This window comes from Triturus cristatus, chromosome 10 (assembly GCF_964204655.1).
Source record: "Triturus cristatus chromosome 10, aTriCri1.1, whole genome shotgun sequence".
Taxonomy (NCBI): domain Eukaryota; kingdom Metazoa; phylum Chordata; class Amphibia; order Caudata; family Salamandridae; genus Triturus; species Triturus cristatus.
Window position 1 is genome coordinate 368979573 of NC_140593.1, and position 26504 is coordinate 369006076.

Consider the following 26504-nt stretch of genomic DNA (forward strand, 5'->3'; position numbering starts at 1 on the left):
CTGGCCCAATTACGATATCCATGCGCTTTGGGTAACTTCTTTTAAGTGCCTCAGCACCCAGCGCTGCCTGAGTGATGTGAGCTTAGCGTGCTGTGCTGGACTCAGTGGAGACCTCGTGATCCCAAACTATCTCGCTTGAGCTCCAGTTAAGTTACACATGGGCACATTCAGCAGGGACCCACTTGAGTTCATCAGAGGCAGTCGCTTATTTAGATTGCAATGCACAAGCATAAACTGGGCATGCATACTCTGCGCATTTCAGTGCACCAAAGTGCCCTTACATGCTTTATAGCACCTCCCCCCAGTAGCAGACACCGCAGCACTGTGCATGGAAGTTAGATGACATCTGGAACAGAGTGAGCTGTTCTGTGCTCAGTAGTCTTTATCAACATAATGAACATTTCTTTAAAAAAAAGCCGTCACAAACAAGTTTCCCCGGGGCCGAAACATTGTGGACATGTTTGGTTGGCTTAATTTGTTTTTTATTTACAGTTATTTACAACTCCAAGCTTACCATAAAATATTGCATGCAGGTTTGTTTGGCTCAATTAATTTTTTTCTTTGCCGCTTCCTTTTATGCTCTCTGACTGCTCCGCGCAAAGGGCCAAGATCCTTTGCTCCAGGAGCCCAACTCAGCAAGTTGTGCATGCCCTCGCTAATGTGGTCACGCTGGAGGACTGCACGAAGAGGACTTCAGGGAAGGCATGCCATGGTGCACAAAAGGGCCTATGTCAGAGTAAGGCACGAATGGGTACCAGTGCTACCACTCCTCCTTGAAGATTCTCTCTGGGTGCTCATACATGCACCCTGCATTTAATGATTATTCCATTCTGTCCCCTCACTATGTCTGCATCAAGGAATTGTTGGTTAAGCACTTGCAGATTGGGGCCTCTACCTTGCTTTCTTTAGTCACTCTGCACCTCCATTACCCCCAATCAGATATGATCAGAGTCTGTGATCTGAAGATCTCAGTCTCACTCTGTGTCTCTTTGTATCTCAGTTCCCACATATGTGAGGTTCTAGAAGGCATACAAGTGGGTGCTCAATATTATGCTACCCTGACCACATGTTACTTAAAGAGACCATCATTCCACCACTATATTCCAGCACTGTACATGCTGCCAGGGCAGGTTTGCTCCAGCAGCAGCATTTGGGAGGGCTGCCCACGGCTCAGATGGGATACACTTGTTTCATGTGACCAGAACTTTCCAATCCCCTTTGACAACGAACAAAAGAAAGAACGTTACATCTGGTGAACTAACCCTAATAGCTTATACATTTATGAATTAATGCACATTTCTGCATCAATTTCAGTGTACGAACATTTGCAGGACCAAATCATGGGACTTAACCTACGAGTAGACATGTAAAAAAACACAAATGTTATTCTTCTGTAAATCCCACTCACTTCCACCATCACTCCTCCCCCTTATGGCATTACTTTATTGCCACTGCAAGAAGATAGAGAATGGTAACAATGTAAACTACTGCATAAGTAGGCCCAATCCCAATCTTTGCCCAAGTGTGTGATCTTGTGCACATTGTGATGCTTCTCTTGTTGCCTCAGTTCCGCTGTGTAACCCTTGACTAGACTGTGTGCTCTTTTTCAGATTGTATTATCACACAATTTCTCCACTCCTGTGGCTCATCCATCATTACATTTTGTGAACTGTGTATATCTGTCTTACTCTTATTGTGTGCTCAGGCCCTACATTTTAATCTCAATATGGCTCCAGTTCTAAGTATATCAGATGTAAACCAAGGAACTTCTACAGTGTGTGTGGTTACTCTGCTATAGCGTATGCGTTTTAACCAGGCTACATGGTCCTAACCACTTTTAGGACTCGGCTTGACATGCTTTTATTGTCCATCAAGTTCCTAAGGGGCTATGAGAAATGCATGCCCTTTCTTCTTTCCTTGCTTTCTTTAAATTGTGCACGTGTGTTTACATGCTAAACTTATTTGCTTTTCTCACGAATGTGGTTCTAACATTCACACTTTCCTCAGTATTGTTTTGTTACAACAACTTCTATAGTGGCAGTGGGAGACCAGACTTTCAAATTATATATAGATATTGTTTTATTTTATGTGTTGGAGAAATATTTATCAATGTTATATAGGATAGTTGGTATGGTCCCACTTCTGGTTTTTTCTCAGTTCCTGTTGCCCTCTCACTGTTGTATGAGCTTGTGCTCATAACCATCTACCTTTCAATATTCACTTTGTACCTCCTGTACCTGTCTATAGGCCTTCATTTATGTTTGAGTCATAATTGGTGTGGAGACGTATAATAGATTAAACTGTAAATTACAACATAAGAAGATTTAATTCGAATTGTTATCCATCTTGTTTCAGCTTGTGTGCATTTTTAACTCATACAAGACGGCTGGCACTCCTTTGGAAAGCACAATTAAAATGAATTCCCATTATGTGTTCAAATAATCTTCCCCTTGCCGCATGCATTTCAAGTGTGCTTGTCGCCTGCATGTTTTCTTTGTCCTCTGCCCTTTACCTAATCTCCCCGCTTTATACTCCTACCAGTTACTGCACAATATATTGTTTTTCTCAAAAAAACAAGTCCTAACACTTTTTACGGAGTTTCAGTAACTTATATTGCACAACTGCTCACGAAGCTACAACTTAAAGCAAAAATAGCTTATTAATCACATAGACGAAAACTAATGCATTTACCAATGTTTGTTTTCATTCCTTCCTTTCACTTCCTAATCTCCGGCAAAACAAATAAGACATATGCTCCGACCCCCTCTGCTTTTCTTTGTGCCTGTCTGTATTCTACAAACTTTTCCTTCCCTGCCCCTGCCATTTCCTTTTGTATTCTTAATATGTCATTATTCCTTTTCTGTTCTGTGGCCTTCTTCTTTACCTCCTTCCTTTTATATCTTCTTCTAGTCTAGCCTTTCTCGGTCACACTAGGCATAGAAAGACAGCAGCAACCCATATTTTCTTCCCTCTTTCCCCCATTTATTTTTAAATACATTCTCCTTACAATTTCTGATACTTAAGTAACAGTATGAACTTTTTTGCCTTTCATGTTAACCAGCTTCAGGTTTCCAACCCAGGTCAAGGATATGTTTTTTCCATGAAAATCATCATGACCTCAATTTTCCAAAATGGAGATTGATCAGCATGGGCTCATCAGGCCACTGTTCTCCATTCTGGGAAATCAAAATAATGAGGAAAACCCATCAGGAAAATCTGCCTGAGGAGAATTCTATAAAGGGCTGCATGGTCAAAGGGTTAAAAAGGGCCCTCTTTCTCAAACAGTATTATGCATGATTGATTGGTTTTAATTCACTGAATCCTAGCAAAGGGTTCACATTGGTTTGACTGTTGGAGAGTAGGCAATGAAGTGACAAAGAATGAGGTGACAAAAGAAGTCTGGTGTCTTGAGTCAGGGTGCAAAATAATTTGGTGGGAGGCCAAAGATCAGTCCATCACACTAAAAACTTTAGCCTCCTCCAACATAGCAAGGGACTTTGAAATGTTATGGAGGGGGCTGATGGTCTACCCACATATGTCTATTCAGATATCTTATGTCTACGCACCTTCTAATTTTCCTTCCACCATCCTTAGGTGCGAAAATGACCAAAGCAAGCCATTCCAATGTCTCTATTTCCTCAATCACATTGGCATGCCAACGTTTCTTAAGCTCATCCTGTAGTGGACCTAGCATTACATTTGGAACCTTCCTCACCTTGTGGTAAATATTCTTTTTACCGAAACTGAATTTCATACGGAATCCTTAAAATAAAGTAATATAGCTCAGAATAACAAGAGGCAGAATCCGTGGTATAAGAGGTTTTCTAAATGGGCTTTATTCCATTCAAAATGGCCGACTCGAGTCGCGGCCTTCAGGTTCCGTCACCACGAGGGTTCAGGAAGTGAAGTACAATACTTTATTGACAAGAAGTAACTTTTATAGGTCATACATTTACAATGAAACAAGTGCAGAAAGGCGTAACAATTGATAAGATAAATTAACATAGTGATACGTAATTGAAACTAGGCGTAATAAGGAGCAAAAAGAAACATGATTGGCTCTCATTATCTTACATAGGTGGATCTATACGATAATACTTAACATGGATGCGTGCGCAGCAGCATGACGTGTGATTGACGTGCAACTAGGGGGTGAAGGGGACTTGACATTTAGCTCTACATGTGGAGACGAGAAGTCTAGGGGGTCATGTCAACCTAATCCCAAATCATATCTAACATCCTATGTTTAGAGAACTATGTTATCCACAAGGAAGGACTCTCGGACAGAATCTATTCTATACTAACTGTATGTGCGTGTACAAGCGTCTAAGTGTCTATATGAGAAGCGAGGGGCAGAAAACTTTCCATGGCAACAGGGCTATGAATCACTTGCAGGAGGACGGAAAGGCTGAGTCCTTTGCCTGTGAGCTAAAGGAAATGTTTACCTAAATCACTAGACAGGAATGCATCGGCTGAAGAGCAAACTAGATAATTCGAAGGTGAAATACAGCTTCTTGGCAGGCAGGCGAAAACTGGCCGAGGCAGGCACCGTTAGCTGCACAGGGAGTAGGACAAAGTTCATGGATACAGATGCGAGCTCAAGCTGAAACTGTCAGAGACAGAGAGCAGGGAAAGGCTTTGAGGAAAGAATCGGGCCTACTTGCCTGAACTGTAAAAATGGAGTACCTTATCCATATAAAGTCGGTGGCTTTTCATACTTAGGAATTGAATATCCAGCCCATTGATGGCGGATCTGACAGAGAACATGTCGACGGTAGACACACATATGTTTGCGTCTTGGAAACTGGAACTGGAGGGAACACACATGTACTTGTGACATGCACATAGAATCGTTGGGGTCCAAGATAGGGGACATAACTGATCAGGAAAATCCACATTTCCACATTCCCTCCTTGTCCCCTACTTGCCCTTCAAGAGATATCAATCTTCATTATTCCATCGATTTGCTCATGGAGCATCATTTCTTCTTCCTTCTTTTTCCGGAATTTTGAACGAGAACTTTGATATGGAATGCATGATGTGGCACACAGACCACAAATCGCTGGTCCACATTGTAGGCATAAACAACAACTGAAGAGCATAAGAAGGCCAATACCTAGGAAGGATAGAACTCTCCATCCCCAGGCTGATACCGCATTCCAAAACCAACTGGACCACGTCCAAGTGCCTGGATTCTCGTGTATCTGGCTTACAATCTTATGAAGGTGTGTTATAGCTTTATATACAGATGGCGAATTTTCTGGTATGAATACGCAGCAGCTGGATCCGATGACCCTGCAAGCTCCGCCCCTATCGGCCAGGATGACGTCAAGGACAAGACGATTCTGGAGAACAACAATTCTCATCACTGATTGTTCCTCTGTCAGATTGCCTAGGGCGGCTATAGTCTCGTTTACTACAGCTTCAAGAGTCTTGGTGAGTCTGCGTATCAGCTTACTATTTGATATTGTACCTATATAAGGAAAGATACCTTTATTGAAATCTACATACTTGTCCCATGCCGTTTCAGTATAATCGACAACTGGGAGATCTCTACGCTCTCTTTTGTGTACTAAATGAACATTTCGATAATAATCAGGGGGAGCTAGGAAAACAGGTGGCAAAAGGAATGCTATGTAACAGGTACCATCCCAATCTAGAGGCAGACGCATATATGCCGTCTGACCACATATAAAGTAAGAATGGCGAGAAGCTCTAAATGAAGATTTCCCTTGATCACTATAGTCTACTGTAGTAACGCATTTGCTATGGCCCATGTGTATGGAACCAACTTTTCTCACACATAATTCACCCTTAACTGGAAATACTGACATAGTGGGCAGAATTAATTCAACTTCGGATTTGACGTTCAAAATCATGAGGTTAGGCGTAAAATTACCTAATTTATACACTTCATTTTCTAAATCAGTTCCTGTTCTACTGGGGTGACCCTCCTTATTAGGGTGACAGACTTTGAATAAAACTAGATTCAGATTTCCCCATATCCAATGTTGTTGATAAACTGCTGTGTCTGGGTCTATGGAATTTAGTAAACTAACCCATGCTCCACAGGAGCCATTGTGTGTGAACGGATGTGGAAAGAAAGGCAGAACTCCTTTGTTATTCTGATAGGGAGGGAGTCGGCCACACACCCAACAATTGGTGGCATTACTAGTCTGATGGGAATGATGTAACATACTAATGAAGGTGTTATTGCGCAGCGCAAGTCTATAAGATAATTCATGTGGCGGTAGGTCACTAAAAGAATGTTCAGCAGTAATATTATAAACATGTCTAGAAATAGGATGATATATGTGCAAAATCACACTCGTAATGATTATTAAAACACTCAATAAAAACAGAATTAATAACGTCCTCACACAGTAGCTACGCAGTGATTTACAATACGCCTGTCGTTTCAACATTTCTCTGGTATTTTCTCTACTCAGGTCCAAGGGATACATGTCAGAGACAATTCAACCGCTTCACCTTGGAGAGGACTTAAACAATCAAATTGCTCGACTGTTTGGGCCTAAGTTTTAATTTATAGTTCTGAGAGTCATTCCTTTCAACAAAGGGAAGTTTTGAATCAGTCTGTGAGGGAGTGCAGGGCACAGTGTCTATATCCGAGGATAGTCCATGAAATTTCTTAACGTGACTGGAATGTATCCATCCTTTGCGGCCCTCCACTTTCACGGCTGTTCTTGTGGTCAGCAGGACTAGCTTCGGTGTTTTCCACCTGGGCTCCAATTGGGTTTTCCGATCGAAATTCCTCACAAACACCAGATCCCCCGGAGCAACGTCATGGGGTTTCACCTCAGTGTTGTCAGGAAAAGCTGCAGCTACCTGTGAACGACAAGATTGTAGTGCAGACATCAAGGAAGCCAGGTAATCTGTCAGCATATTACAATTAACATCAGTTATTTTACGTGGTACAGGCGTCCCCCACATATTTGGTGGCCTTCCGAAGATCACCTCATACGGGGATAGCCCTGTTCGAGAGTGTGCTACCATTCTTATGTAAAATAGTGCAACTGGTAAGGCTACTATCCAGTCAACACCTTTTTCCTTACATATTTTAGACAATCTGATTTTCAAAATTTGATTATGTCGTTCCACGAGACCTGCTGCCTCGGGGTGTCGGACACAGTGGAACTTCCACTGATATCCCAACAAAAGTGAGACATGTTTCATTAATTCGGATGAGAAAGGCTGGCCGTTATCTGAATATACAACACGTGGTAGCCCGTACCGTGGGAAGAATTCTCGAACTAACTGTTTGGCAGTAGTCGGGGCCGTGTAATCTGATACTGGGTACGCCTCAGTCCATCGGGAGAGAGCGCAGACAACTACAAGAACATATTTGAATCCTCGACATCGTTCCATCTGGATATAATCCATTTGGAGCACTTCAAAAGGATGATCAGGAGTCTGGAATCCACCCTGTTCTACGGGAACACTTTTTCCCGGGTTGAACTGACAACATATCATACAGGTACGGACCTTTTGTTTAGCTGCTGCTCGTAAATGTTTATTGAACCAAATGTGTTGAATGCTATCTAGCATAGCTTTTTCTCCTAAATGCGCCGGGCTGTGAATTGTAGCTATAATGGCTTGGACCATAGAGTCAGGAAGAAACCATACAGATTTCTCCTTCGTCATCCATCCCTGATCTGTCTGGATCCCTCCTAGTTCAGTCCATTTCTTTAATTCTTCTGCAGTAGCATGTGTCTGTATGTCAATTACGTCAAGTGCGGGATCCTTAATTGTCATACACTGTGTTGGTGTCTGAACTATTGGCTTTGTCATGTCCAATGTGCGATTCTGAGCAGTCTGTTTAGCTGTTCTGTCAGCTAAATCATTGCCTTGAGAAATGATATCAGTAACCTTCGTGTGTGCTTTACATTTCATAATCGATATAGCAGTGGGTAGATGTATTGCGTCTAACAAGGCATGAATGAGGGGTCCGTGCTGAATGTGGACACCATGGGAGGTTAAATAACCTCTCTCTCGCCACAGTACGCCGAAGTCGTGTACAACTCCGAATGCATAACGTGAGTCAGTGTATACATTAACTTTCTTATTTGTGGCTTGAATACAGGCTTGTGTTAGAGCAATAAGTTCTGCTGCTTGGGCTGACAAAGTATCTATACAATTTGTCTCAATAACTTCAGTGTCTGTTGTGACTGCATACGCGGCCACTAAATCTCCTGTACTTGTTCTCATGCACGATCCGTCTACATACAACGTCAGGTCTGGATCTAACAATGGAACGTCTGTCAAGTCTTGTCTAGGTTTCGTCTTTATTTCAATGATTTCAACACAATCATGAGCTAGTGGGTCTGTTCCAATTACAGGTAATAGTGTAGCAGGATTCAATGTATTACACCGTCGGATCTCTATGTGTGGTTGAAACAATGTCAGTTCATAACCGGTAAGTCTTGCTATGGTCAAGTGTTGTGTTTGTGTTCGGTTCACAAGAACCTCTACTGCATGTGGTACTTGTACTGTCAATGGATGTCCTAATACTATGGCATCGCTTTGTCTGATTGCTAAAGCTGTCGCCGCCACTGATTTCAGGCATGCAGGCAAAGCCTGAGCTACGGGATCTAATGTACTGGAAAAATAAGCACATGGCTTGCGTGATCCTGCTTGATCCTGAGTGAGTACTGACAAGGCAGTACCTTCACGCTCTGTAACAAAGAGTGTAAAATGTTTGCTATAACATGGTGTTGCTAAAACAGGTGCTTGACATAAAGCTTCCTTTAGGCTTTCAAAAGCTTGTGTATGTTCCTGAGTCCAAGGGAGAACAGTCGATGTGGCTGCCTCCTGTGTGGTTAACTGAATGAGTGGTTTTGCTAGAAATGCGTACTGAGGGATCCACTGCCTACAATATGAAGTGAGGCCTATAAAAGCCCGCACTTCCTTTTGGGTCTGGGGTATTGACATGTTAGCAATTAACTGAATGCGGTCGGGTGTAAGCTGCCTTCCCTCCTTGGACAGCGAGTGACCAAGATAAATAACTCGCTGGACACAGAATTGCAGCTTAGAAGGAGACACCTTGTGCCCCTTGTCGGCTAGAAAATGTAAAACTGTCAGAGAAGCCTTTTCACATTCAGGTTCGCTTCTCGCGGTGATCAGCAGAGCATCAACATATTGAAGCAGTGCAGTATTGACTGGCATGTGGATACTGTCAAGTTCTCGTTTCAGTGCTTGGCTGTAGATGCTGGGGCTTTCTGTGAATCCTTGGGGAGCGCGTGAGAATTTAAAGCTGCGCCCATTTAAACTGAATCCGAACAAATATTGGCTTTCCGGATCTATTGGGACGCTGAAAAAGGCATTCTTGAGATCAATTACAGTAAAGAATGTTGCTTCGGAATCAATTGCTGTCAATAATGATGATATATCAGGGACCACAGGAAATTGTGGTACAATGCACTTGTTTAGTTCACGCAAATCAATAACCAATCGGTATACTGGTGGGGCAGTAGGATCAGTTCGTTTAAGAATCGGAATTATCGGTGAATTACATACATTGGAGTCTGTTTCTACAACTACTCCCTGGGCAATTAGCTCATCAATGATTTTCAGCAAAGCCACTACAGCATCATGTGGTAACTTGTATTGTCGCATTCGTGGTAGTACCACTCCTGCTTTCAATGTGACTCGGTATGGTGTAATGTTCATGCAGCCAACATCCGTAGGGCCTTGTGCCCATAGATGTACTGGTAAAGTCTGTAGTCGGGGATCCATGTCCCTAGACACATAGTGACCTTTAAAATCACGTAGAAACAACCTTACTCCTTCCGGAGAACAACATATTATGGCTCCTAGTGCTTTCAGAGTTTTAATTCCTAACAGATTTTCTGGGCATGATTTAGTAAGCAATAAATCTGTAGTTCGTGTCAAAGGTCCTATCGTAAGTGGGAGAGGCTGTGATACTTCATTAACAATAGGTTTTCCTGAAAAACCAAGGGAAACATTTTGAGAGCCTGAGAGGGGTGCCCCTGGAACTTCACTACGTTTTATAGTTGTTCGACTTGCCCCTGTATCGAGTAAGAATTTTCTATCTTGACCTAACAATTCACTATGTACATACGGTCCTTCTTGATCTACAGGAATCTCGATGAGCGGTAAGTCAACTTCCCTCTCTAGGCTTGTTCATGCGTAACGCTGATACTCAGGATATTCATATTGTGCAGTCTGATACATTTGTCGTGTTGTGGTTTGTGTGGCAGTAGCAGGCAACGGTGGTGCAGCTGGCACAAACTGTATGGGCTGCTGTGAGGCTGGCATGGACTGTTGCTGAACTGGCATGGACTGTTGCTGAACTGGCATGGACTGTCCATGCTGCATAGCTCCTTGTTCATTCTGATCTTGTCTAACTAATCGTGGTCTCTCTTTTGCAATACCTGTAGCTATATTACGTTTCAGGACTGGACAATCGTGTACATAATGGCCTAGTTGCTTACAGTAATTGCAGGTTCCTTTTACAGGAGCTGCAGAATCACCAGAATGTGTCACACCCTTTTTGTGACCCTCTGCTGGTACTGTCTGAGAAACTAGCATTTTCATTTTTGTATCCTTCATGCGTCTATGCTCGTGTTCTTGTTCATCCCTAATTCTATTGTGATGATACTGTAACATTTGTAGCATTTGTGACGGAGTGTTACTTTGCCAGGTACTCTCGAATTTCAATATTCTATTCTTCACTGGAGGCAATGCATTTTCCACTAATTTTGTCACAAATAAATGTGGATATGAGTCACTACTTGCTTTTATACCACTGTTTATACCAAAACATTTTTCAAATCGAGCATAATAATCGCTTGTGTCTTCATCTTGCTTTTGTTTGCAGGCTGTGATTGCACCCCAATCTTCCTTTTTTGTAGTTAATAGACGTGGCAGTACCTGTACTAGTAAACCTGGTAACAGTTTAACTTTATCCCCGAGCCCTGAACCTGCAGTTCGGGCCCTTTCTTCCTCTGCTAATGCTGTCCAGTCTATCTTTTGGTCTCCCACTTCCCACTCTTTTTCTTTCAGTTTTTCATAGATGCCAGCAGGCAAAAGCACCTTTAATATCGTCATAATATCAGGAAAGGTGTACTCTCCCATTAGTAACATGTCTTTAATTTCTCGGTGGAAACCCGCTGGGTCTTTGTCATGACTAGGTACTACTTTCTTCATTTCTAATAATTCCATTTTTGATATGGGTGTGTAAACAAATACACGGTGAAACTCATTGTCTTCGCCTTTTATTGGGTGCACTTCTCGTAAAGGATTTTGTCTATCCATATAGTACGGCGTTCTTTCTCTGTGGGGCAGCGAGAGAGAATCCGGATTTACAAAAAGGACATACTGTTTACGTGACACTAATATCTCTTTAATTAGCTTGTTACTAGAACCTCTCCATCTGTTCGTGAGTAGTTCCGTTAATATATCAGGTAAAGGACCAGGGTCAGCATGTTGGCTCTTATATAATATAAGGAGTTGCTGAATCATATAGATTCCAGCTAAACGTTGTTCATCTGCACTGAGATTAAAAAACGTGTGTGCTACGGTCTCATCACCGTATTTTTCAGGACTGTCAATCCAGTGAACAGCTGATCTGGCTAATTCTTGCTCATCCATGGAATCGAGGAGGTGGTAACCCCTTCGTTCTCGTAGTATTTTATCTGCGGCTTGAAACAAATGTTCAGGAGACTTCAGATTTATTACAGGCGTCGGATACGTTCTGCTATTATTTGGGCATACAGAGTGTATGGGATCAGAAAAACATCTAGCATTATCACAGGATCTTCCTCTTCCTACATAGGCTATGGTCTCTGACTGTCTTGCGGAATTCCCTATTCGGACACTTCATCTTGCTCGAATTCGTCTGTTCCCAATCTTTCTTCATGAATACGCTCTATTTCTCTACGGATTTTTCGGCACATGGCTATTATACAATTTTGCTTATCGTGTCTCCCTTCTGATATATTCTGGCTCCATCTTGTAAGAATAAGCATTGCATTCGGGTCTACCCCCGGACGGTCTTGATTTCTGATCACACAGTTTATGAGGAAACGTAACAGTTCCCCCTGTATCTCTACTTTCTGGAATTCCATAGCTCTGTTAATACATCCTGGATCTCGTCCTGTTTGAACAAAATGGTATATGTTATCTAGATGCGTAGTCATTCCTGGTAACCTTGCTAAATACTCTGCGGCTCGCCTGATGCGTAATGATGCCAGGACCATTTCGTCCTCTTTACCAACCACCGGGTCATATCTACAATTTACAAGGAGTTCCTTAAGCGTACGTTCACTTACGAATTTAGGTGTACGTGAATGCGCTGATTCTTGAAAGACAAGTTTATTTATTCTGGGTGGTGTAAAGGTATTGCTAGCACCTCCCGTGGCCCCATCTGGGGCATCGGGTGTGAATGGGTTCGTTGAACGTGACACAGCAACTATGGGTGTCGATGCCACTGTAGAATCGACTGCGGGGACAGATGTGCTTGCCGAAGCTTGTATCGGGACTTGCTGTTGCACGGGGTCGGATACCTGATCCTGACGTTGAACCCCTCCGCCAGACGGTCTATGTAGTGTGGCATTAGTATACTCGGGAGCTGTGTCGTCTAGATATGAGGAAAGAAAAACATCTTCTGCGGTTCTGGGATGCCCTTTTTGATGTACCTTAATTGGAAATAACGGGGGTGGCAAGTCTTTTGGCATCCCTGGAACAGCTTTTGGTAGTCCTTCGGCTAGAAGGGGATACATACCATTCATAAGAGCATTTCTTTGTCTATTTACTTGTTCTGACTTCACTCGGATACCTTCCTCAATTAATAGATTTTCTTGAACTTTATTTGAACTTTCTTTACTCCTCTCTTCTTGTCTACGTGCTTTTTCTGTACGTCTATGAGATTCTTTACGCCATAACTCAACAGCGTCTTTCTGTGACTGTCTGACCTTTCTTTTCCATAACTCGTCCTCCACTTTCATGATGCACTCTGCATCCCAGGTTCCCGCTGCGGGCCACCTTTGACTTTCCGGCAATCCCTTGGTATAATCTACCCATAGATCAAGAAACAATATGGCATCTAAGCCATGCTTGTGGTACATAAAATGCCCTGGAGTGTCCCTAGGAGGAATAGGAACTGCTTCTTCAAGCACCCCTTTTCTGGTAGTAATCTGTCTTAACTTCGAGAAGAGCGGCATATTGACAACTGATCTGATACTTACTCTTGAATTCACTTAATACGAAAAACACAATAATGAACAGTGAACAAAGAACAATCTTTCATACCACAATATGCAAGACATTTGAACACTTTAAACATTGAACATTAATCATTTTAACAATAACCGACAATGATGACAGTCTGCCTAACTAATCACCACGCTGAATTCTTGACAATAACTGAATACTTCGGAATACTTGATATACTGCTAAACAGTACATATACACTGCTAAACAGTGCAGACCGGATTTGTGTACCCAAATCCGTCTTGACCGGCACAACCTATGTGCGCGTCAACACGCCTCCTCGGCGATGGTACTCACCGAGTAGCTCCTTGAAACGGAAGGCCTCCGAGAATGGACAGGACTCGATGACTGCGGATAGCGGACCCTCTGGACATCGGGATTTCGAAAAAACCTGGTGGGCTTCTGTATACCTCGGATCTTGCTCTCTCAGCTAGGCTCTGGTCGGGATACTTCGCACTTCTCACCGCCTCGTCTGGGTTGATCGCAGCCTCAGTCGCCCCCGCTTGACCGGAGGGAGCTTACAGGAAATCCTGCTGGTACGCGTTTATGGTCCGTCCAGCTGTGGCAGGAGACCGGGCCTGCAACGCACCGCCGGCGCGTGAGATGAGAAAGTGTCCCTATTCGGGCGCCATTATGTGGTAAATATTCTTTTTACCGAAACTGAATTTCATACGGAATCCTTAAAATAAAGTAAAATAGCTCAGAATAACAAGAGGCAGAATCCGTGGTATAAGAGGTTTTCTAAATGGGCTTTATTCCATTCAAAATGGCCGACTCGAGTCGCGGCCTTCAGGTTCCGTCACCACGAGGGTTCAGGAAGTGAAGTACAATACTTTATTGACAAGAAGTAACTTTTATAGGTCATACATTTACAATGAAACAAGTGCAGAAAGGCGTAACAATTGATAAGATAAATTAACATAGTGATACGTAATTGAAACTAGGCGTAATAAGGAGCAAAAAGAAACATGATTGGCTCTCATTATCTTACATAGGTGGATCTATACGATAATACTTAACATGGATGCGTGCGCAGCAGCATGACGTGTGATTGACGTGCAACTAGGGGGTGAAGGGGACTTGACATTTAGCTCTACATGTGGAGACGAGAAGTCTAGGGGGTCATGTCAACCTAATCCCAAATCATATCTAACATCCTATGTTTAGAGAACTATGTTATCCACAAGGAAGGACTCTCGGACAGAATCTATTCTATACTAACTGTATGTGCGTGTACAAGCGTCTAAGTGTCTATATGAGAAGCGAGGGGCAGAAAACTTTCCATGGCAACAGGGCTATGAATCACTTGCAGGAGGACGGAAAGGCTGAGTCCTTTGCCTGTGAGCTAAAGGAAATGTTTACCTAAATCACTAGACAGGAATGCATCGGCTGAAGAGCAAACTAGATAATTCGAAGGTGAAATACAGCTTCTTGGCAGGCAGGCGAAAACTGGCCGAAGCAGGCACCGTTAGCTGCACAGGGAGTAGGACAAAGTTCATGGATACAGATGCGAGCTCAAGCTGAAACTGTCAGAGACAGAGAGCAGGGAAAGGCTTTGAGGAAAGAATCGGGCCTACTTGCCTGAACTGTAAAAATGGAGTACCTTATCCATATAAAGTCGGTGGCTTTTCATACTTAGGAATTGAATATCCAGCCCATTGATGGCGGATCTGACAGAGAACATGTCGACGGTAGACACACATATGTTTGCGTCTTGGAAACTGGAACTGGAGGGAACACACATGTACTTGTGACATGCACATAGAATCGTTGGGGTCCAAGATAGGGGACATAACTGATCAGGAAAATCCACATTTCCACAACCTTGTGAACCGACTGTATATCATTTGCTTTCAGAGTGATTATATGCTCAAAATTATTTAACGACCCAAGGGTTGGGGATACTCACTAATAATGTCATCATTGTCGCTATTGTGTCTCAGCAGCAATATCTTTTCCACAGAAATAGGTTTAATCTTTTTCCATGTCCATCTTGTGTCGCCAACCCAATGAGTTGTCTCTTCTTTCGTCAATGTATACCTTCCCCACTGTTTCTCTGTCTTGAAACTGAATTCTCATCACCGTGTAACCCAACACGTTGATTCTCTTGCCTCCATAGCTAACGGGGTTGATATCAGGTGGTTGTAAAATAATCTTATCTTCACCAAATCATGTCTTCAAATTCTTCACCCCCAACATTGAGTATGGAGAACCCAAATCTACCTGTACATTGATTTTCCTTCTTCCTACTGTAAGTTCACACTCAGACATTATAATTGGTTCACCATCCACTATGCCATCATCTTTAACACTCAGAACAAATCTTTGGTCAAAATCAATTGCAGCTACACCTTGCATTTTTTGTTCTCTACATACTCTTGCATAGTGGCCCTTCTTTCGGCCTTGCCTGCATGTCGCTAAAGTTGCGAAACACCCTTCACTGTCACACCTAAAACACTTAATCTTATTATCTTTGCCGCCTTTTTTCTCTTCACTCAAAGTCAGCCCCCCTTCTGACACCCACACGCTGTACATTTATTCCATAAACGTCCTTAATCTTTCCAGACTCACTCTCATTGCCCAATACTGGCATGTCACCCTTTTCACAACTCTCATTTCTCGCACCCACATTGTAGTATTCTTCATCCCTTCAATGATCGCTATTGCTTTCTTTATATCAAGGTTTCTCGTTAAATGTTTCTCTTACAACCCTTGGATTATTGGTGCACCTCATCAGTTGATCCCTAATCAACGAATTTAATAGTGACTCAAATTCACAAGTGCAAGCTAATGTCTTTAAAGAAGCCACATAGCTCCCCATTTTCTCCATTTAATCCTAAACTCTGGTAAAGACTTTGTCTCTCTAAAACCATATTGATTTAAAATCCAAAGTGCTCCTCTAACATCATTAAAGATATCTTAAATGAATCCAAAGGTTCACCCTCTGTTCTCCTCACCGGTATTTCATCAAGACTTTCATACACATTTCACCCCTCACCCCCAGATTATGCAGTAATACAGATTGCTTTTGTATAACAGGAAACTTCTCACCAACAAGAAAGAATTAAACAGTTTCTTCCACTGTTTCCAAGTCAACCATTGCTCACCCTTTTCTGAAGAAACTGTAGGGGGCGGCAACATACTAGCTGAAGCTATGGCAATTGATGATCTACAAAATGATTTGACAGTGGTTACACTATGTATTAAAGGTTCCCATCAAGTGCAAGCTAGCATTCAACCGCACTCCTCCTGGATATCCTTCACTTGTAGTCCAGCTGTGTGCATCAGCACTTCAAAGCATACCTGGTTTCCTACAATCATGATCAGCTGTGCGTAGAAGCACATAGCACATTGAGGTAACACGATCAGCTGTGTTCAGAAGCACACTGAGGTATACTTGACGTCCCACAAGGCTGAAATCTGCCCACAATCACAATAAATTGTGCGCATAAAAGGTGTTCCACAAGGCTGTGCACATAAGCGGTGTGAAATCCGTTTGGTTCCCCACAAATACCACAATCTGTGTGTGTCAGCGCTTTGAAAATTAAATCAATTTGCCATGTGACCATATGGACAACATTGCCATATAGCGTGTGCATCACTGCACTTCGTAGCCCAATCCAAAATGGCCACTGGCATGTAGACACAAATGCGTGATACGCTGTAAACACGCCTCTGGAACGTTGGACCTGCACACAGAAAACGTCGGACCTGTGCACAAACAATCGGGGATTCCACTACTCCACGCTGTACTGACCATCTGCTCAATGCGCTAGCACCTAGTACCATGTGGCTCCATAAGCAATGGGCAAACATAACAATATGGTCTTTGGATACTTTTGATGTAACTTTCTGTCTTTAGTTGGCAGCATGAGAAATATTTGAGTTTTGGAGAGCATATTGGGAAATAAACCATTTTTATGAGAAACATTTTGCCAAACTATCAGGGACATAAAAATATCTCCTTAGTATAATGGGCAAGTCATAAAGTGGTCAGATGAACATTTTCCTTGTTATTACTTATTTTTAGGTAAATTATGTAGATATTTCAAACTTTCTCCAACAACTTTTGGCACACTAATTTCAGCAAAACGTTGAATTGTTTTTCTGTTTTGTTTTTAATTGGCAAATGATGGATGTGAAATATTACCAGCCATCTATCATTGGCTCCACTGCTACAGAGCTGTCAAAGTATGTATCTTCTTTCTTTCTGATACATAAATATAATCACATAGGCACATTTCAAATATTATTGGTATCCATTGATAAAATCCTTGACTCAGGGTTTAGGTAAACCCTGAAGTATTTGTGTACAAAAGAGGGAAGAAAAAAATATAATCTCACTTGACTTCCATAGAGGAATGCAGTCAATCTTCAAAATTCATCCTTATTTTCCTTGTTCTTGTAGGTCAAGTTTTCTCTGAAAGAAGGCACAACGTTGGCTGATTTGCTTGATTTACAGCTACATAAGGTGGAAGATGACGTCCGTAGCATTGTTGACAAAGCTGTGAAAGAGATGGTAACAGAGAAAGTAAGTAATTTGCTCTTTCTGCATGATTTTGACAACTTATTATCAGAGCCAACCAACACATTGTCATAGGTCAATAAGATTTCTATGGTGAAGCATTGAAATGCCATGATAATTTAAAGATTTCATTTTTTTCGTGGCAAACACCAGACTTTAGAAAAAGACATTAAAAATATGCAGAGACTATACATTAATGATGACAAATGAAAATAAAAGCTAAAGTGAGATGACCAATGTAACCTAGCCAAAAGGCAGTGGAGCACTCTACTTGGTTAAAGGGAAGCTTAAAGTAGGTGAGCAATGGTGCATTGTGATGTAGTGTTCTTTAAAGAGGTGAATCTTCCACTCTTTTCTAAATTGGAGCAGCATTGCAATGGTACTAATAGATATGGGGGATGTTGTTTCAGATTCTGTGTTTGTTGATGGAAAATGGCTTTTGTTTTGTTGTGTGTATTTTACACTTCTGAGTCTGCAGTTGGATGGTGTTCTGGCTGCAGGTGTGCCAAAAAGCACCAGTGATGGTGTGCATGTCTGCAAGATAAGTGGGTGTGCTGGTTGTGATGGCTTTGTAAACGACACAGCTAGTGTTGAACATGGCGCGCACTAGCAAGGGTAGGCAATGGAGTCCCATCAGGGTGGGGTTGATGTGATCAGATATTTTCAGGCCCTGGCTGTGTCAGTGAGCGTTTTCACGAGTGGCCGTCATGCAATGATGTGTTGACAGAAGTGACACAGTGAGAAATAGGTGCTCGGTGACAATGTGCGTGATATGTACAGTAGTTTAAAAGCGAATTTTTTGAAAGTGGCCAGGATGTGTCGAATAGTAAAACTGCGCTATGGAAGAGTTCTTTTTTGGCACAGGTTCTATACGAAGGTCCACAAATTAGTCGACGTTTCAACCCTAGTACTGCCCTCTTGATAGGTCAGTGCGGGTCTTCATCAGGACTTGAATTTAAGCGTGACGGCCTGTGAGTAAAAGAAGACTAAGTCAGGTGTGTTGTCACTAGAACGAGGATGATCTATGTGCTAAGGATGGTAGCTGACTCACCTTAGAAGGTCTAAGTCTATGGAGTAGGTAAAAATCCGGCGTTAGTGTCAAAACTACTGTACATATCACGCACATTGTCACCGAGCACCTATTTCTCACTGTGTCACTTCTGTCAACACATCATTGCATGACGGCCACTCGTGAAAATATTGATGTATGCATATATGAATGACGCAATTCATATATAAAGAATTTTTGGTTGCATTTGAACTGTCTTGTGTGTTGCTTAAAGTCAAATTAATGTACATTGTTGAAAAATGCTTGACTAAACCGAAGTTATCTAGAGTAGAGCACCAAGTAGTTCCATTTAAAGATTGAAAATGGCAGGGGACAGGTTGGAACACTGGAGGACTATGCATATGATGGGGATCTTTTGTGACCTGAAGGGGACCAGGTAAACATGCTGGTGTTTCTTTGAAAGGAAGGAGGAGAAGCACTGAAGGGCATAGCTGGTGAATCTCATTTGTGACTTGGTTATTCATATGATGGTGGGATGGTCGAAAATGTCAAAAGCAGCTGGGAAGTTCAGCAATATTAGGAGGCACGGTCAGCGTGATCTGTGGCCAAAGAGTATCATATTCAATGTGCAATGTGGTGGTCTCTGTGCTGCAGCATGATTTGAAGCCAGATTGATAGTTGTGCAGGACATGGTTTGCACTGATGTGTTGAACATAGACTACTTTTTCAATGATCTTCCAGATGAATGGTCTGTGAGTGATAGGTCAGTATTTAGCAAAATCATCAGGGTCTGGTGACGGTGTCTTTAGTAGTGGCAAGACCTGACTTGTCTTGAGAGCTTCTGGGAAGATGCCTTGAATAAGGGAGGATTTGGCAATGGTAGGGAGGAGTAATAAAGCATCCCTAGAGAGAGCTTTGAGGGATGATGGTAAGAAATCTTCATAAGAAGTGGCTTTGAGGGACTTGAGTATATCAGTCAGATCTAAGAGATAAAAGGGTTTGAAGGCTGGCCATTGCAGGCGTCTACAGGACAGGGTGGGTGTTAGAGATGAAGCAGGCTTGGTATCGTCGATGTGCTGTCATATCTTTTGTCTTTTTTTCAATGAAGAAGAGGTTAATGGCATTGAACTTTCTGTGGAGTTAAGCAGAAGTGGGCATGGTAAGGGGTTGATGCAGTGCTTGATCGTCTTGAAGAGCATTCTGCTTCTGTTTGTGGCTTCATTGATGGTATAGTATTTTGCTTTGGATGATGAGATGAGCTGCATTTGTAACGCAGAGGGCCTTCAGTATCAAGAGGTCCTCTGCAGTTCTGTTATTTGTCCATTTTCTATCCTGTCTGCCAATCAAGAGTTTATTTTAAGCAGGGTCTTTAGAATACCAGGGTGCTGAAGGCTTGCACGTGCATGCTGTAATTTTGGTAGGTCATCCACATAGCTTTCTATAAAAATGTCAAAGTTGATTAGAAGGGTGTTGGCGTAGGATGTGGTGGTTGTGAGGTGAGAGATGAGTTCATGCATTAGGTTGTCTATGGAGAAGTCTTTGAAGAATCTGATGGTTTGGACTTCTCTTTTTCTGACCTTGGTTTGTTAGTAATATGCTGAGCAGGGAGATAAGAATGGTAGAGTGAGGAGTCTAGTCCCAGGGTATGGGTTTTATGCATTGATTGTTGGTGATTTTGAGAAGACAAGGTTGAGGATGTGGCTGTTAGAGCATTTTAGTTGTGTGGCATGTTGTACCATGTTGCTTGTATCAATGAGGTTGAAGAGGATGTCTCTTACTTGTTTTGTCTGGTAGGTTGAATACATTCAAGAGGAGGGTGTGGACATGTCGAATAGATGAGATAGTGAGATCATCTGGGAATTCTTAAATTAAGTTGTTCTTCTGCTTGGAAGGCCTGTAGATGGGATGGAAGGTTGCGGTTTGCATTACAGAGAGAGGGAAGTGGAATTTTATCATCTCCATAGAGTTGTGTTACTTCCTTGAATAGGTTTCAGGAGCACATATTGATTCCAGCCAGGCAGTCTCCTTTCTTATGTGCACAGTCCGCAAGTTGGATGCTGTAGCCTGTGGGAAGGAGGACATCTAGGTTATAAGTCGATTATTTGACAAAAAGCTGAATAGAAGTGAAATATCAGAGAGTTGTCTATTAAATACTCAGGACAGCCTCACATATTTGGCTAAAAAACTATAGATGCTGTTAGGAAATATGTTTACCTAATGTTTCACAATATATTTGAAAATTGATTATCCATGTAGCCCCCTCCCTCTGTCTAAAAACCAGTTACTAAAACGATATGGAACACAACATACACATCAATGTAAATTTAATTTCTCATTGGCTACATGGTTTTTATTAATGATTCACAGTTTCAGAGTAATAATTGCAGATGTATTTTTTGTATTGAACAGAATGTATTGTCAGAAAACTCATATCCAATTTAGTTCAAGAGCCAAAAAAGAGCAAGCATTGACAAAGCCAATAGGTCTCTCCTGTCAATGGCATTACCGCATGTTTTGGCTTGCTAATGCCTTTAGCAGATGCTGTTCATGAGCAGGGGAAATTGGCATTACTGACTCTAGCATGCATATGCGCACATGTGTCATCACGCTATGGTGGCAACAAAATGAGGACATATAAGCATGCATATGTAATAACATGACGGTCATTTTTGGTTTTTAGTTTACAGTTCTTAATGGCGGGCTCCTATCTAAGAGCCTGAAATTAAAATAAATATATAAAACAAATGTGTGTAAAAGCACTTTAACAAAAAGGAGTGGCCCAGTAGCTAATTGCAACTGCCGAACCCTCCTAAAATGGTAAAAAGGAAATACATTTAAAAAACTGGGATAGTGCAGGGGGTGCAAAATAGATTGTCAGGAGGCAGTGGAAGCAAAGGAGTGGGAAGCTGAACTGGCGGGTGGTAAACCGAATACACAAACTGAGGTGGGAGAGCAAAACGCAGCACACACAGGGGAAAACAGCACACAAGAGGCAGGGAGAAGAGGACAAGAAAACACATGCTCTCCCATAGAATGCTAAACGAAATGTAATTAGAGGCTGTACAAAGAAAGAACAGAAAGGTAAACCATTGAGTAAGAAGCAGGGAAATGTGATAATGTAAGCAGTGTATTCAAGAGCAAAGGACTGACCCAAACCCTGCTATCAATGTATCAGGCAATCAGTCTACAACAGCAGACCATCAAAGCTGTCGGTAGACGAGACTTAAACATGCTTGTTTGCTAATGCAAACAGCATTGGCAACAAAATAGTGCAAAGAGGCATACATGTGCATTTTTCATCCGTCATATGAGGACCTACGCATCAGGACACTGTGGTGGCCCCAAGCATCACCATGCGCTTGAGCGCATTATTATGACTGAGTTGCCATTTTGTTTTTTGATTTAATTCGCCATTCCAAAATGGTAGACTCCCATCTTGGTGTGGTAAATTTTCTACAAAAATCACTTTGTTTTTATCCAGAACCAAAGAAAGAAAAACATAAATAGGGTAAAAAGGAGAAAGATGGAAAAACTGTGACAGAGAAAATAATGGATGAAAAACAACCTGAGGCAGTTAGATAAAGAGTCAGACAGTGTTTAATGTTGGGTTAAAGAGGCATCTGGTGGAATCAAGATTGCACAGCTTTGGTATTCAGCACTCTGACCTTTGATAGTGCTGGCCTCGGACTTCTGAGCAAAGCTTTGGTCCCTGGGAATTATTCCTTTATAATTTAAGTACTACCTGCAAGCTACCAATTGATCCATAGAAAAGAATACCAAATCATGGTTTTTCTATCTCAGAAATATTTTAAATATTTCTTAAACTTTATTTTAGATTTTTTTTAAAACAGTCTAAAAACACCTATTTGAATATATGCACACAAATATTTGTTCAGAACATTAACACAGTTTATAAAGAAGGAACACCATTGAGCCTTTTGCTTGCACATTGTACAGACGATCCCATTCGTATCCATTCATATTGCCTGTACAAAATTGGTACATCTCAGACTAAATGCAGCTATAGATTTAATTCAGATGAAAGAAAAACAAGTCCACATTTCGAAAGTGCAGCGTATAGCACAATGTATAGTGTTTCTTTTGTGACATATTGTGGTTCAAAGCATAAAGTTCTTTGAAACAATGCTGATTGCTATTGCATATCCTAGGATATCCATCTCAAGTTAAGTTGTTTTCAATGAAAATATAATTTCCCCTTTATTGGGCGTGTACGCTTTGCGGTGTGTTGGGCTGTTTAAGCTATTTTCATAGCTTTCATTTAAGAAATTAATTTTATCGTGTGCATTTATGTGCAGCTTAAACAAAATATGGATCAGTGCATTCAACTGGCACAGTATGCTTGGGGTACCTAAATTTATGGAGCACACAGCTTAATAACCTTTTTGTCTTAAGGTGTCCGACCATAAGAAATTGGGTTACTGCTTGACTGGGGTGTGAACCTTGGTTAAGCATTAACCACAATCCCTTTCAGGGTAAGGCACTAGCAAAACTGAAATCAACTTGTGCTCAATCCCCAATAGCTTGGCACAGAGCAGTCAGGCTTAACTTAGAGGCAACGTGTAAAGTATTTGTGCAACACTTCAAACAGTAAAAAAGTGGAAATGCCACACAAAAAGATCCCACACCAGGTTAGAAAATAGAGCAAACATTATAAATAAAACAAGACTAAAATGACAAAAATCCAATTTGTAGAACTGGAGTCATGAAATAAAAAAATAATAAAGTGTAAATAGCATCTAAAAGCACAAAGTGCCAGCCACGGCTATCTGGTCTAATTTGACCAGGTCAAAGTCAAAGGTTTAGGCTGGACATGATGGATACAGGTCTGATTCAGTCCCAGATTTGTTCTGCTGAAGTTTTACCTTCTCGAGTTTTGTGCCAAGTGTCTTGTGCACGTTGGTGAGGACCACAAGGAGCAAGAAGAGCATTGCAGAAGGCTGTCGCTGTGGTGCACAAAGAGCAGGCCGAGCATTATAGATGGGCAGTCTGAAGCTTTGCTTTGGTGGCCCCCCCTCAAGCTGTCAATGCTGCAGTGCAAAGAGACAGGCTGACGTTGTCTCAGTGCGAAGGGACCAGTTTGCGAAGATCCCAAAAGCTTGATTTAAGCTTGCTCAGCCACATCAAGGGTCAGGGACCTGAAGGGCACCACTTGAGGGGTCAGGAACTCACTGCAGCTGGGTCGAGGAGCAAGTTTGGGAGCCTTCTATATCCCGGAGGCTCAGATCAGGGGGCCAGCACAATAGCACTTCTGGGTTCAAGATGAAGTTGCAGGTCCAGTTTATCTTCCCCAGGCAAGTGGGCAGCAGGCAACAGGTCAGCACAGTAGGACAGCAGTTCCTTTAGAGCAGAAGTGCTTGTAGCAGCACAACAGTCCTATTTCCTTACAGAGTGTCCCCAGGTGCAGAAGTGTACCGAAGATTGGGTGTCTGAGGTCCAGTATGTATACTGAGTAGTGCCTTTAAAGTGGGGGAGAAGCTTCTAAAAGATCCCCTTTGAAGACCCCAGTCATCGTCATCTTGCCTTCCCTGTCCTGGTTCCAGACTTACTAGAAGGGGTATGTAGCCCTTTGTGTGGAGGCAGTACACAACCTATTCAGGTTTAAGTGGGGCTGTGCCCAGCTCCTACATCTCATCCTGCCAATGATGGTCCATCCAGGCAGTTAAGCTCCCTTTTCTGTGTGGCTGTCTAGGAGGAATGCTTAAAGCGTCAATGTCAGCTACAACCATGTGACGCAGGTACAAGCCACAGGCACTAAAGGCAGTAAAATTCCATCTTTCTAAAAGTGACATTTTCAAAATGTAATACCGGACATCACCATAAGTTAGGAATTTAAATTCCAATTCCAGAGACACCAAACATGATATGGGTACCTGTTCCCTTTGGAAATTATACTCATTAAATGTAATAAGGTTACTCCAATGTTATCCTATGAGAGACGAAGGCCCTGCAGTAGTGAAAAACTAATTTAACGGAATTTCACTACCAGACCACATAAAAATTAAAAGTAGATTTATAACTTTTTAAATACATTGCACCCTGCCCACTGGGATGTCCAGGGTCTACCCTAGTGATGACTTATATGTATTAAAAAGGAAGTTTGAGCTTGGCAAAGGGTTTATTTTGCCAGGCCGAAATAGCAGTTTAAAACTGCACACACAGGCTCTACAATGGCAGGCCTGAGACCTGTTTAAAGGGCTACTTCAGTGAGTGGCACAATCCGAGAGAGACGCGCTCACTCCCTCGTGGAGGTTTGCTCGTGGCGCTGCCTATTAATTGTATTTAAAACGCAGCTACTTTTAAAAAATTGAAGGAATCCACTTTTAAAACTTGCATTTTGCACTGTGTTCACTTTAATCGTGCTCAGCGCTCCCTCACTTCCACCACCCCAGGGCACTTCCGCTTTATTCCGAGGGTCTAGTTGCTCGGGACGGTCAGCTGCTGTACAGCAGGGCTGATTGGTGAGTGGGAGGAGCTGACAGCTTATCTTCGGAGCTGAAGCACGCGTGCAACACACGCGCGCAGTGGGCACACCGCTGGCGCACATAAGGCGCACCTAAGCCAAGCCCGTCTGCGCCTCTCCGCGACCGACCGGGACCAGGGCCAGTCCCCCTGGTCCCCGCTACTCGTATTCCATGGATGAATTCCGGACCTTAGCTCAAGGAGCGGTGCTACTCAAGAATAATGTAGCTATTACACTCAGGGCGGAAGGTCTACTAAGGACACAAATGGTAGTAGGCAGCACAGGCTCCATACCTTACCCACCTAGGACGTCCTGGCCCAACGACCCACAGGGACTACGGGAGGCTACCCTTAATACCCGCTCCTTGCAGAAACACAATCTCGAGGTTTTCTCGCTCCTCCAAGATGATCCCTTGGACATACTTGGAGTTACAGAAACCTGGCTCGAGGAGTCCTCAGCACTGGACCTAGTAGCAGCCATGCCCCCGAATTATGCCGCCCTTTGCTATAACAGAACAAGTAGCACTAGAGGGGGTGGAGTCGCAATCCTGTATAATCAACAGCTACAGTCAGAGACCCTATGTGCAGAAAGCATCGAGGGGACAGATGTGTTGGGGGTTAAGTTCTGCTCCCAGACCACCTGTTTAATTGTCCTGATAGTTTATCGCCCTCCACGAACGTCACCCAAATTTGTTGAACTCTTCACTGAATTATTCAATGATATCCATTCGCGATATCAATGTATCCTGGTAATGGGGGACTTTAACTTCCACTGGGATCAGACACCCAAAGATAGCCAGACCAAACAGTTGGAAGAGGCACTAGGCTCCCTGGAACTAAGGCAATTGGTGAACGCACCTACTCACGAGAAGGGCCATAAACTTGATTTGGTCTGGACTTCCCATCCACTAACCAGCCCAATAGAGATCAGTCCCTGTGCCTGGTCCGATCACCATTTAATTAACGGCCTGTTTCCATCCACAAGACAAGCAGTCCGTCCCCACCCAGAGTGGAGAGTGCTGAGGGGATGGAAAAAAATTAGAGCAGACGACCTGATTAACACTCTACATAAATCAGCACCCCCACGTCTAACACAGGGAAATCCTGACCTTGACCGAGAAAGCGCCACCCTTTCCACGAGGTTGAAGAACGCCATCAACATAGTAGCTCCCATGTGCAGGGAAAGAGTAAGGGACAAAGGCAAAGGGGCTCCCTGGTTCAACAAGGCCCTAAGAAACA

The 26504-nt window shown here is 42.6% G+C and overlaps 1 protein-coding gene across 1 annotated transcript in view; it reads left to right on the top strand.

Annotated features, from left to right (window-relative positions):
• Positions 1-26504, top strand: part of DNAH11 (dynein axonemal heavy chain 11) — a 3007685-nt gene that overhangs the window by 1051438 nt on the left and 1929743 nt on the right. The window contains exon 24 of the mRNA XM_085631597.1: positions 17660-17782. Coding sequence (XP_085487723.1) covers positions 17660-17782 — 123 coding nt within the window. The remainder of the gene's footprint in view (positions 1-17659; positions 17783-26504) is intronic.